A 13595-nucleotide genomic window follows, 5' to 3' on the forward strand; every position below is an offset into this window, starting at 1 on the left:
TTTGTCTTTAACAGTTTGCGTACTTGATATCTATATTTTTTCGAACGGAAATTATCGTCCTAACATGTACCCTTGACACGGACGCATCTCATTGTCTATATGTAGCCTCTTACATTAACATCTCCATGTGCATCAAGTCACTAATATTGACAATACAGATACCATGGAGCCACTATTATTGATATGCTTTCCAATGCCTTAATTAGAGTTAGCATTAGTTGGACATTTCTTCTTTGAATTTTCCTCATCCATATTTTAAATGAAAAAAATACCATCTTTTATATTATTCAAGTTCCACTTATCTTTATTTAGTGAAAGAGAAGAGCTATGAAGCACAAAGAAAAGGAAATTGAGAGTAAATTATTTATAGACTTTTGAGTCAATACTTATTGAAAAGGCATATAAGTTAATGGATAAGTTAAATAATGTGTGGCTTTTTGAACTTCAGCTTTCAAAAACAAAGTCTCTAACGCATGAGAGGGGAAAAGAAACCACCTAGTATAAGCCTATAATTGTTCCTTCTTAGTTCTTCTACGCTGGCAGAAGCCTAAAAATCTGAACCATGCATCTTCCTTTAACCATACAAGAAAAAGACTAATTAGCCAACAATATAGTGGGAATATATATCTTTTAACTTGTTCAGTTTTCAATGAAAAATTAAATTCCATCTCATAAAAATAGGAGACTATTAAAAATTTTAATTTTCAACCATTGTCATAACTATAATTAAGCAAGGCATAATCATGCAATTAGCTTCCATGTGGGTCCCAGGGATGGGAACTGTATTATTGTCAAATCACTGATTGTCCATTAAAACTGCTTAAGATTTTGCTTATCTAACTTTTTACCATAATTACGCCACACAAAAACACTAAACCCCACGGTAGGGATTATGTATTAGAAAACGACACAATTTAGTCAAAAGGTATACCTTTACAGAAAGGCTGTTTAATTTGAATGCAATCCAACCATTCATTTTTAAAATTACTTTTTTATATTTCATTAGAAAAGAAATCCACTAATATCGTGACATTTTTTTAAATATATATAAACATAAAAAGAAAGATAAGTATAAGAAATAGTTACCTTCTTCTCTAAAAAAACCAAAAAAAAAAACTTACATTCATTCCAACTCGTAGAGATGAGTTTGCCTACTCACTCAGTTAAAGTATAAGGAGACTTCAAAGATTTAGTCAAAAACCACTTATCTTGTGGCAAAGTTATAAGCCTTTTGATCATCAACCATATCGCATAATAAAAATATATATAATTTATTTAGAATAAATAAAAAGGTATAAATTATTTTAAGAAATTATCCTTCCGATAGAGAAAAGAGAAATTAAAAGAAAAAAAAATATAGAAATTAATAAATTGTTAAAAGTAAAATGAAAAAATATTAATATTTCATTATTATTGTTATTGTTGTGACAAACGCTACACCAAAATGAATAAAGCTATGAGAAAGATTGGTTTCTTGTACAAATACAAGTAACCCTTTTTAGATTTATGAAAGAGAAAGATGAGGAAAGAAGAAGAACAAGATTTGGTTTAAATCGTTTTACTATTTACTTTCACAATTATGGAAAATTGCTTACAAGCAAATATCAACCAACCTTAACTCTCTCTCAACAATCTGAGGGAGCAACCTATTTTTAAACTACAAGCTAACTTAAACACTTAACTTAAGCAATAAGTTAACTTGACCAACAAGCTAACTTAAGCACTGATCAACCATCTTGATACATAATTCCTCAAACATATCTTTGTTTGGAGTCATGTGCCAAATACTTCTGAGTGCATAATCCACTCGTTGTTAGAGTCATTGTTTGAAACTACCATGACATCAGATGATTCATAATCATCTTGCACAATGGTTGCATTACCATTATCCTTACCACCGTGATTATTTCAGACGTTCATGGCATACCTTTCTTGTATGACCCTCATTCTTACTATGATAACACCTAATGGCAGGAGAATTACCACCATAAGAATTTTGTAGAAGTTTACCCTTATTCCTTTCATACTCACCATCTTTCTTTGAGAAATTTCCTTTAACAGACAAACCTTTTCCAATAGATGATGACTTTTTCTCTTTTCTTTTGTTCAAGTCCTTCTAGTACAAGACTGATTGAACTTCTTCAAATGTTAGGGACTCTCTTCCATACAAGGGGATTTATTTGAATTGAGCACGAGATCTTGGTAAAGCACACAACAACAACAACACTTGATCTTCATCATCAATCTTGACCTCAATATTAAGAATTAACTTGTTTGAACATATCAAGCTGCTCAGGCAAGACCCTATCTTCAAGCATATTGAATTAATACAAAGCTTACTTCCGGTAGAGATGATTGGTTGGGAATTTAGTCATATACAAACCCTCGAGTTTGTCCCATATTCCTGTTGTGGTTTTCTCCTTTGAAACCTGCCTCAGAACCTTATCACCAAGGCTCAAGATGATTGTATTATGAGCTTTCTCGATCATCGTCATCTTCTCCTTCTCCGTTAAGGCAACATCCATCTTCTATGATCCTTTCAACACTTCTAACCAATCATACTGAACTAGTATGGCTTGCATCTTCAAGCACCACAAATCGAAATCATTTAAATCGATGAATTTCTCAATCTTATACTTCGTTAACAATTATATTTTATATGAATTTTATAAGAAGCTCATTGCACCAGTTTTTTGTGATAAGCCTCGCACCAGAAACGAATAAAACAATGAGAAAGATTGAGTTTCTTGAATAAACATAAGAAACCCTTTTTAGGTTTACGAAATAGAAAGAAGAGAGAAGAAAAAGAACAAGAATTGCTTAAAATTGTTTTACTATTTACATTCACAATTAGGGAAAATTGTTTACAAGCAATATCAACCAACCTTAACCCTTTCTTAACAACCTGAAAGAGCAGCTTATTTATAGACTACAATCTAACTTAAGCAACAAGTTAACTTGACCAAAAAGCTAACTTATACAACTGCATGTTATAACATACTTCGAATACAACATGTACATCTTTGACTCCTGCATGCTCGAACAGACTTCAACTACATCATGTATAAATCATGTCGAAACATCAAGATATCCCTGTCGAGACTAAAGTTCGATCCAAAATACAAAAATGATCAACTTCAGGAGTTGTTCTAGTGGGTAAGGCTAGGATCATGAGAGTATGCTCTAGGCGACTTTGATCTTTTTCACTCTTTAGTGCAAAATAAATTGATTCTTTAAAATTTTATTTTATATGCTTGAAGGCTTCTTATACAGTACCAACAAAGAACAATTATTTAGGATTGGTATTTTTCAGTTGAGTTCAATTCTTTGTATGGCTCAGTATGCAATAGAGGAGTTAACTCAGTAAATAAATTTTGATTTTCTATTATTAAGATGAATGGATTATTCCATGAATAGGAGAATGAGCTTTTGTATTTTGGACTCATGCAAACTTAGCTTGCACGATGTATTCAACCATTAGATTAAAAAGTGAGTATTCACTACTATATATAGTTATAGAACTTGAGAAGTGGTTGTAACTAACTTTGAGTTAGTTATCCCCTCTAATAAACTAGCTAGGTATTCATGCACATTCCTAACCATAACCATGCATATTTATCATACACACATGCATGACCTTATTCTAATACGCCCCCACAACTTTAAGGTGGATTGAGTGAGGACACGTTGAAATTATCCCGTAAGTCTATAAACATGGCAATAGGTAGAGGTTTCGTCAATGCATCACCTATCTAAGCGTATGCATGAACGTGTTGGATTTGTAGGTGGTTTGCCACAACTTTCTCACATACAAAATAAATGTCAAGTTTTATGTGCTTGGTGCGTACATGAAGAATTAGGTCATTTGCAAGTAGGACAACACTTATGTTATCACATCGTAATGTAGGCATAAGGTGATCAATCTTGAGCTCAAAGAGAAGTAATTTGAGCCAAGCAGTTATATAGTGGTGTGAACCAATGCACAATACTCAAATTCTATGCTTGATCGGGAAACCAATACTTGTTTCTTAGAACTCCATGCCACAAGATTTTGACCAAAAAACACACAAGAACCTAAATTAAAGCGTTTGTCATCAGGATCATTCGCCTAGTTAGAACCGTTATATGCACGAAGAGATAATTTTGGAAGGTGTTTAGTTTGTCCAAGAAGAATGCCATGGGTTGTCGTGCCACTCAAGTAACGCAAAATGAATTTCACTACAGACTAATGAGACTCTAGTGGTAATGCCACGAAATACCAAGCTTTGTTGATACAGAAAGTTATGTTAGGGTGAATGAGTGTTACATACTGTAAGGCACCAACTATTGATCTATAGAGAAGTGGATATGAGATTACATTTCCATGTTTGCTTAACTTGCGTTGACTGAACATAGGTGTGGCAACACCATTTGCTCCACTCATGTTGACGTTGGCTAGAAGATCACATATATATATATATATATATATATATATATATATATATATATATATATATATATATATATATATATATATATATATATATATATATATATATATATATATATATATATATTTGGTTTGTGTAAGGAGAATAGAGAATTTTCTTGGTGGTGAACCTCAATGCCCAGAAAGTATTGATGAATACCAAGTTGATTGAGTGAAAACTTGTCACAATTTTTTTTAGGAGTGCATGGATTAGTTTGGAGGACGGGCCAGTGATAAGAATATCATCCGCATACACAAGGGCATACAATGTGATATTATGATGATTGCAGACAAACAATGACTGATCACACTTTCTAGAGACAAAGCCAAACTAATTTAAGGCATGATGCAACTTTACATACCACACTTCTAGAGCCTGCTTGAAGCCATATAAATCCTTTTTGAGCTTACAAAACCAATTGTGCATTTGAGTCACTAATGAATGTTGGTTGGTTCATGAATACCTCTTCTGGAAACATAACAAAAGGTGAATGCGACCATATTTTCATGAGGGAAATTGGAATTATTGGTTGAGATATTGGTTTCAGACACATGAGAAAGATCAATAGGCATAGTTGATGGTGAGACTTTGGCATGGGAAGAATCATTAGGAATATTTGATGTTTAGACTATGGCATATGGTTCTTTGTCAGTTGTTTGTGGTATAAATGTGGTGCCAATGGTATGAGAGGTACCTGAGGGTATTTGAATAAGGATCATAAGTAATTGAGCTTGGTGCATTTATGAGTTAGATTTTTTTGACACAATGGTTGTGAAATTATTTTGAAAGTGAAAGTTATACTCATTGAATACCACATCTTCAGAAATAAAGATTTTACCTTCCATGGTTAAGCATTTGTGCCCTTTATGTGTTGGGGTTACACCCAAGTAAACACATTTGGTGCTTCTGAACTTCAATTTTTGGCGATTATAAGGTCTCAAAAGAAGAAAACATGTACATCTAAAGGTTTTCAAGGCATCATAATCAAGTTTTTTGGTGAATGATTGAGAAAGGTGACACATACTCAGCATGAGCACAGGTGGGTAGCCTATTGATCAAGTAAACTATTATGGTGAAGTTATGATCCCAATAAGAGTTAGGAAAAGAGGAATGAGCTAGTAGAGTGAGTCCCACCTCAACTATTTGTCTATGTTTCATTCAACAGTTCCATTTTGGTGTGAGGTGTGACGACAAGTTAGCCTATGCACAATGCCTTGTTCCTAAAGCAACTTAGTAAAGGGTCTGAATTTCCCCCCAAAATCATATTGAATTTCCTTTATTTTGACCTGAAATTTGTGTTTCCATATACTTCTAAAACAATTTGATTGCAGAGATGGTATCACTCTTTTGCTTGAGAAACTATATCCAAGCGCACCTAGAAAATGCATCAACAAATACAATGTAATATGTATAGCCACCACTTGAAGGTGATGGTGAAGGTCCCCATAGGTTAGTATGAACAAGGTCAAATAAGTGAGTGTAATTTGTATTAGACAAAAGAGCATGCAATTTATGAGACTTTCCTACACAACATGAATTACAGAAATCAATGACATTTTTATTTCTCATGGCGATTTTACACATATGAAATATGCTCTTTAGAGCTCTAGAGTTGGCATGACCTAATCTAGCATGCCAAAGAGATAAACTATTTTGATTCACAACTTTATTAGTACAGGGATTAGTGTTATTATCAGAAGAAGCTAAGGTAGTGTTTGCAACAAGAAGTAAAAATTGAAACTTGTGACTCAAGCAAAGTCTTGAAGATTATAAACCTAGGCCAGTGAAGAAATACATACCACTCTCATATAAGAATTCTTCAAGTAGAACAACACTAGATGCCTGAGATTTAACAAAGAAATTGTTAGAGTGGAATTCAAAGTAAACATTATTGTCCTTTTCAAATTTTGATACCAAGATCAAATTTATAGTGATAGTAGGAACATAAAGTAGGTTAGTTAGATTCAAGATAGAATTAGACGCAAGAATTGAAGAGAATTTAGAATGACCAACTATTTCGACCTCTAGACCAATTCCATTACCAATTACCACTCTATTTGGACCTACACAAGCTTGCACATTTTGTATATTCATAAGGCTAGAAATAATGTGATGGGATGCACCTGAGTCAACGAACCATGCATGTGATTCAAGGCCCCGAGGAATGTAGAAAGTGTTATGATGTGCTAGATAGGTAGTTACTTGAGGTGCAATAGAGGCTGAAACCTTATAACTTTGACTTTTATTTGAATTATTGCTAGTGGAAGCTTGTGTTTGAGACTTTGGTTGAGTTGGCTCAAAGTTCTCATCAAATCGATGCCAACATTCAAGCATAAATTGACCATATTTATTGCATAATTGACATGTTGGCCTATTACCTCACTACGCCAAATAAGGGAAAAGAGGGCGCTTATTTTGGCCTATAACAGCGCTTTTAAGCGCCCTCTAATCTGGCGCTGGCATAGGTAAAGACAGCGCTTTGATTTCCTGGAGAAAGCGCTGTCTAAAGTGGCCACATTATAGTGCGCTTTAAGAAAAAAGCGCCCTCTGGAGTGGTCCATAAAGGGACACCTTAGAGGGCGCTTTCAGGAAAAAGCGCCCTCTAAAGTTGTCAGTGTAAAGTGTTTAGAGGGTGCTTTCTGGAAAAAGCGCCCTCTAAAGTTGTCAATGTAAAGTGTTTAGAGGGCGCTTTCAGGAAGAAGCGCCCTCTAAAGTTGTCATTGTAAAGTGTTTAGAGGGCGCTTTCAGGAAAAAGCGCCCTCTAAAGTTGTCAATGTAAAGTGTTTAGAGGGCGCTTTCAGGAAAAAGCGCCCTCTAAAGTTGTCAATGTAAAGTGTTTAGAGGGCGCTTTGTCCAGAAAGCGCCCTCTAAAGTGTTAGTTATTTTAAAAAAATTTGTTTGAAAAACAGTGGATATATATTTAATTGGTAACCTGTTCGCATGCTGCAAAAGTGTAAAATTCATATTGATTTCATCCTTTAATCCAATGTTATACACCATTAATCCATTGATATATACAACATTAATCCATTTATATACAACATTAATCCTCCATATATACAACATTAATATATGATTCTTTGATCAACAATATACAACAACATATTCTCAAAGTACTACAATTAAGAGAATAAAACATAGCAACCAACACCCAGTGACCACTGTATCCAAAAGCTGTCTAGTAGTTCTAACCAATACTAAACAAAAACGCCCATCCACCCATGGTGGCAAACATGTTCTGTATATCCAAAAGCTGTCTAGTAGTTCTATCGCACATCCATACAAAATAAGGCTCAACCAAAACAACAGATGGCAGCATAAGTAGTCCCCTGCAAAAAGAACACGTCCAAATGCAAATAACACAGAACTGTCAAAAGGCGATTGAGCAACAAATAGTAAACAATGGCATAAAGTTAAATGACATAGCTAATATTACCTGAATTCCTGCATGGCTGTTAAGGTAAAAATCAAATTCCCTAGGGTGACAAATGCTGGTGTCTACCACGGTTCCTTTGACAATTTAGAACAACAAAATCAGCAAAAAGTGATAAATTCAAATGATAATATATACCAGCTGCGTTGAGAAATATATTGAAAAAACCTGGCATAATATTTCCACTTCTATCGGTCTCTTTGGGGTTGACAGGAAAGAGACGGGTGTGATGTCTCTTTTGGACCACTACAAAAGCAACTTTAGGTAGATACCCATCCTCTATTGAGACACAAGCCTGATGAAAAAAAATTAAAAATTAAACGCATAGAATTTAGTGGTGTATTTTATGAACGACAAAGTAACAAGAAATCAACTTTGAGAAGTCCTAAATTCTGCCTACAATACAGGGCTGCAAAGTTGATGCAACAAAAAACATATAACAATATATGGTAAGTACCTGTATCTCCGACCATATTTTTTCTTTGCCAACCTTCAAGTCCGGACTTCTCCAATTATCACATGTAATCGGAATATGTTGTCGAACAAGGAAATCAATGTAACTTGCCAACATTGAACCCTTATCTTTTGAAGATAGAATTGATATATGTTTAGATGGACATGTTCCATTGTCGTAGAGGGATACTTTCAAATATCCAGCATCATCATCTACGCGAATGAGGCTTGACGACAATAGAGCATCTCCATCTAAACAAATATCCAGCATCATCATTTTACCTGTAAAAAAGAAAACAATTAAAATCAGATGACAAATGTAAAAACAATTAAAATCATAAAAGTCATTTTACCTGTAATAAAGAAAACAATTAAAATCATTTGACCTGTACCTTTTTCACTAAGTTCTCTTTATTTTCTTGGTTGGAATATGTTCTACATGTCTCTTAACAACACGGACGGTTGGATTGATCCAAATACCCTCATTATGATCATTTCTAATATATGAATCATTTGATATAATATTCTCATCTTGATCATTTCTGGTAAACGATTCAATCTCAACATCAATATCACCTTGATCTCCAGTGTTTTCATCAATTACTTTGTTGGAAAAAAGAACTATAGACCATTTCGTACTTTTCGGATCATTGACATAGAACACTTGTCTAGCTTGAGAGGCTAGAATAAAAGACTCATCTTTGTATCCCACCCTATTAAGATCCACTTGCAAAAATCCTGACTTATCCATTCGAATGCCGTTATTATTTTCAACCCACTTGCAACCAAATATAGGAATCTGAAACTTCTCATAATCAAACACCCAAATGCGCTCGATAACACCAAAATACGACAGATTTGCAAATTTGGGGTTTAAGTCCTTCACACTTGATATGTGCATTGCTTCAGCTACCACGGTGACACCACTATTCTGCATAGTACTTTTATCATCTTGTTCTTTGGTATAAAATGTGTATCCATTAATCGCGTATGCGCTATAAGAAAAAACATGGAAACTTGGACCATATGCTAAGCATCTCAACCTTTCTGTTATTGAAGCGGGATCTGAATAATACTTTGAATAAATATGATCCTTAAACCAAGGTATAAAACATCGATTATGCTCTCGTACTATCCAATTTTCATTTCTATTGGGATTTAAACCTCGGAGAACATCCTTGTGAATTTCAACATACGGCTCAACCTCATTCTCATTGTGCAGAACATACAAATGCACTTGATCCCGTTCGACCCTTGATACTGCCACGATTTTATTTCCAATTAGATTTTTTCCTTCTTTCTTTTCGACAAGCTGAGACTTGGGGAGTCTGATTGACTGAACATTAGACAAATATTCAGTACAAAACTCAATCGCTTCTTCAACAATGTATCTTTCAACCATACAACCTTCTGGTCGACTTCGGTTCTTCACGTACCCTTTTAATATTTTCATATAACGTTCAACAGGGTACATCCATCTCATATAAGCTGGTCCACACAATTGTGTCTCTTTCACAAGATGAACAACTAGATGTACCATTATGTCAAAAAATGATGGAGGAAAAAACATTTCAAGCTCACACAAAGTAATAACGATTTCTTTTTGCAACATTGGTAAGATCGCAGGATTGATCACCTTACTGCAAATTGACTTGAAGAAAGAACACAACTTAGTTATAGAGCTTCTTACTTTTTCTGGAAGAATAGAACGTATACCTATTGGGAGAAAATGTTCCATTATAACATGGCAATCATGGGTCTTTAAACTCTTTAACTTGAGGTCTTTCATAGACACAAGTCTTCTAATATCTGAAGAGTACCCTTCTGGAACTTTAACTTCACTTAGAAACTTACACAATGTTTTTTTCTCCTTTCTAGATAGAGTATAAGCAGCAGGCGGTAGATATGTTCGTTTTCCTTTCTTCAAGGGTCCTAATTCAGTTCTTATTCCCATCGCTATCAAGTCCTTTCTTGCCTTAAGGCCATCCTTAGACTTTCCTTGTATATTGAGTAACGTGCCAATAACACTTTCAAATACATTTTTTTCAATATGCATAACATCAAGAAAATGTCTCACATACAAGGACTTCCAATACGGCAATTCAAAAAAAACTGACCTCTTCTTCCACCCACTTTTGACAAGTGTGTGGGCAAAAGGCTTGCCAAACTGAGTATCCAAATCTTTCACCTTTTCAAAAATTTGATCACCCGTCAATATAGGTGGAGCTCTGCCTTGTTCTGTCTCTCCATTGAACGCCTTTCTCCATCCACGGTAGTGATGATTTGAATTTAAGAATCTCCGATGACCGAGAAAGACATTCTTCTGACCAAACTCCAAGCGCTTCCAATCTGTTTTATCTTCACAAACAGGACACGCACATTGACCTTTTATGCTATACCCTGATAGATTTCCGTATGCTGGAAAATCATTAATTGTGCCAAACAACATCGCCCTCAAGTTGAAACTTTCTTTCCTATATCCATCATAAACCTCCACACCGGTCTCCCACAAAATCTTTAAATCTTCGATTAAGGGCTTCAAGTACACGTCTATGTCATTCCCTGGTTGTTTAGGTCCAGAAATCAACATAGACAACATCATGTACTTACGCTTCATACATAGCCATGGAGGTAGGTTATAAATCATAATAATCACAGGCCATGTACTGTGTGAGATACTCTGGATACTGTGTGGGTTCATTCCATCAGTAGATAATGCCAAGCGAAGGTTTCTTGATTCTTCTCCAAATTCAGGATAATCATTATCAATTTTCAACCACTGTGGTGAATCTGCCGGATGTCGATACTTTCCATCTATAATTCTTTCATCTGCATGCCAGGTCAAGTGTCTTGAATCGGTTTCACTACGAAACATGCGTCTAAATCTCGGAATAACAGGAAAATACCACAAGACCTTTGCTGGAGACAACTTGTTCTTATATCGCGAGACACCGCATTTAGGACACTCATTTAACGATGCATACTCATTTCGAAACAAAACGCAATCGTTTGGACATGCATGTATCTTATCATAGCTCATGCCAATAGAGCACAACATCTTTTTGGTCTCATATGTTCGATTGGGAAGAACATTATCCTCAGGAAGCATACCTTTCAAAAGGGCTAATAACTCTGTGAAACTTTTATCCGACCACCCATTGCCCGCCTTTAAGTTGTACAACTTTAATACCGCAGACAATCTTGTGAATTTAGTGCAACCATCATACAAAGGTTTCTCTGCATCACTTACCAACCTCTCAAACATTTCGGGATAATCCTTAAGATCTCCTTCAAGTGCTTCTGCAATCTCTTCAACTCGATCACAATCGTATGTATCTGCGCCACTATAGTTTGAGGCATAGGTCGTACTATCCCCCGGTTCAACATTCTCGTTACTTTTCTCACCATGCAAATTCCAACATGTATAACTTCGATCAATTCCATGCCTCATTAGATGCGATGTCAACTGAACTGCGTCAACCCGTTTCCCATAACAACAACCCAAGCAAGGACATATCATTCTACTGGGGTCTTCGGCGTGCGCAACGACAAACTTAACGAATTCTGATACCCCATTCTCGTACTCTCTCGACAACCGATTGGAAGACATCCATGTATTATCCATTACTAATTAGAATAAATAAAAAACAATTTCAGAAGAGTTCAAACACATTTGGACCTAGGTTTCTAAAAACCAACCGTCAATTTCCTAGTGCATCCGCTATCATGGTCGAAACAAACGTAGAAGGAGGAAACGCGCGGTAATAAGGTAAAACAGAAATTGGGCAAAGCTAAAACAAAGCAATAACATAAAACAGTAATTAGGAAAAGCGTGTACCTTTGATGGGTAGAAGGAGGAAACGCGCATGTAGATCTAACAGAGGTGGAAGGAAAACGCCTCAGAACCCTAACGTGAAAAAGAACGCTAATAACAGATAGTGAAATAACAAAACGCGCAGTATGTTATAATTTTAATGTTTACTAAAGGAGACATTAGAGGGCGCTTGTGGAAAAAAAGCGCCCTCTAAAGGGGGCCTAAAAGGGCGCTTATGAAAGCGCTCTCTAAGGCTTTCCAGAAGCGCTTTATAAACTGGAAATGTACATGGACTTAGAGAGCGCTTTTTCAAAAGCGCCCTCTAAGGGTAACCTTAGAGGGCGCTTTCACAAAAACGCCCTCTATTGTTGTCCCTCCATTTTTTTTTGGCTTCACTTTAGAGGGCGCTTTGTTACAAAAGCGCCCTCTAAAGGGGGCCTAAGAGGGCGCTTCTAAAAGCGCTCTCTAAGGCTTTCCAAAAGCGCTTTATAAACTGGAAATGCACATGGACTTATAGAGCGCTTTTTTAAAAGCGCCCTCTAAGGGTAACCTTAGAGGGCGCTTTCTAAAAAGCGCCCTGTATTGTTGTCCCTCTATCTCCTCCTTATTTTTTCGCTTCACCTTAGAGGGCGCTTTATTACAAAAGCGCCCTCTAAAGTGCGTTGTCTATTCCAGTTGTTCGCTCCTTATTTTTTCTCTTCACTTTAGAGTGCGCTTTTGTAATAAAGCGCCCTCTAAGGGGCGCTGTCTATTCCAGTTTTTGGCGTAGTGCCTGTAGCAAAGTATTGTCTTCCACGCCCTTTACCATGAGACTGTCTTCCTCTACCGCAATAGAAGTGTTCGCCATTAGTATAAGAGGCACTAGTTCTGGAACTATCAGAGTTTAGTGAAACTTGAGCTACATTTATCGTTGCATTGGGAGTAGTTAATTCTTGTTTGAACTTATCCAATTGAGAAATTGATGTAGTTGTTTGCGCTTTCTTAGGACATTGAGAAGTGTTTCTATATCATACACGTCAATTGGTTCTCCTTTGCTATACACAATCATGATAAAGGGATTGCACTCCTCTGGTAACCTTGCATGATTGCATCAACTTGGTCCCTCTTTGAGATAGGGTCCCCAATAGCAAGGAGGGAGTCTGCAATTGTAGAATGTGTAGAACATAATTAGAGATGATCTTAGTTCCTTTCTTGCTCGTTTTAAGTTATGCACGAAGTTGATGAACATGAGCTTTCACCTGCGAGTGGAAGTGTTTATGAACCTTATCTGATATCTCATAAGCATGCTTGTAAGAAAGAAGACACGGGAGAACAATTTCAGATATGGTTGAAAGTAACCATGTGAATAGGGCCTGGTCTTGCACGACACAAGCCTCATATTTTTCAGATTCAACATTGGCGTTCCTATCACTTTCAATGATGAACA

General features: G+C 35.9%; 1 protein-coding gene across 1 annotated transcript; it reads right to left on the minus strand.

Annotated features, from left to right (window-relative positions):
* Positions 1-7464: 7464 nt before the first annotated feature.
* Positions 7465-9957, minus strand: LOC127129273 (protein argonaute 9-like). Its single transcript, XM_051058506.1, has 4 exons — positions 8360-9957; positions 8071-8197; positions 7906-7979; positions 7465-7798 (listed from the first exon to the last, which is right to left on the minus strand). The coding sequence occupies exons 1-4, from the start codon at positions 8630-8632 to the stop codon at positions 7763-7765; spliced, it is 510 nt and encodes a 169-aa protein (XP_050914463.1). The 5' UTR covers positions 8633-9957; the 3' UTR covers positions 7465-7762.
* Positions 9958-13595: the final 3638 nt, after the last annotated feature.

This window comes from Lathyrus oleraceus, chromosome 3 (genome assembly GCF_024323335.1).
Source record: "Lathyrus oleraceus cultivar Zhongwan6 chromosome 3, CAAS_Psat_ZW6_1.0, whole genome shotgun sequence".
Lineage (NCBI taxonomy): Eukaryota > Viridiplantae > Streptophyta > Magnoliopsida > Fabales > Fabaceae > Lathyrus > Lathyrus oleraceus.

Bases quoted from the DNA above. Each gene is read 5' to 3' on its own strand.
- LOC127129273 (XM_051058506.1), bottom strand. From the start codon at position 8,632: ATGATGATGCTGGATATTTGTTTAGATGGAGATGCTCTATTGTCGTCA. The intron at 7,980-8,070 runs GTTTTTTCAATA...AAATTGTCAAAG, and splicing joins AAGTGGAAATATTATGCCAG to GAACCGTGGTAGACACCAGC. The intron at 7,799-7,905 runs GTAATATTAGCT...TTCTTTTTGCAG, and splicing joins ACAGCCATGCAGGAATTCAG to GGGACTACTTATGCTGCCAT.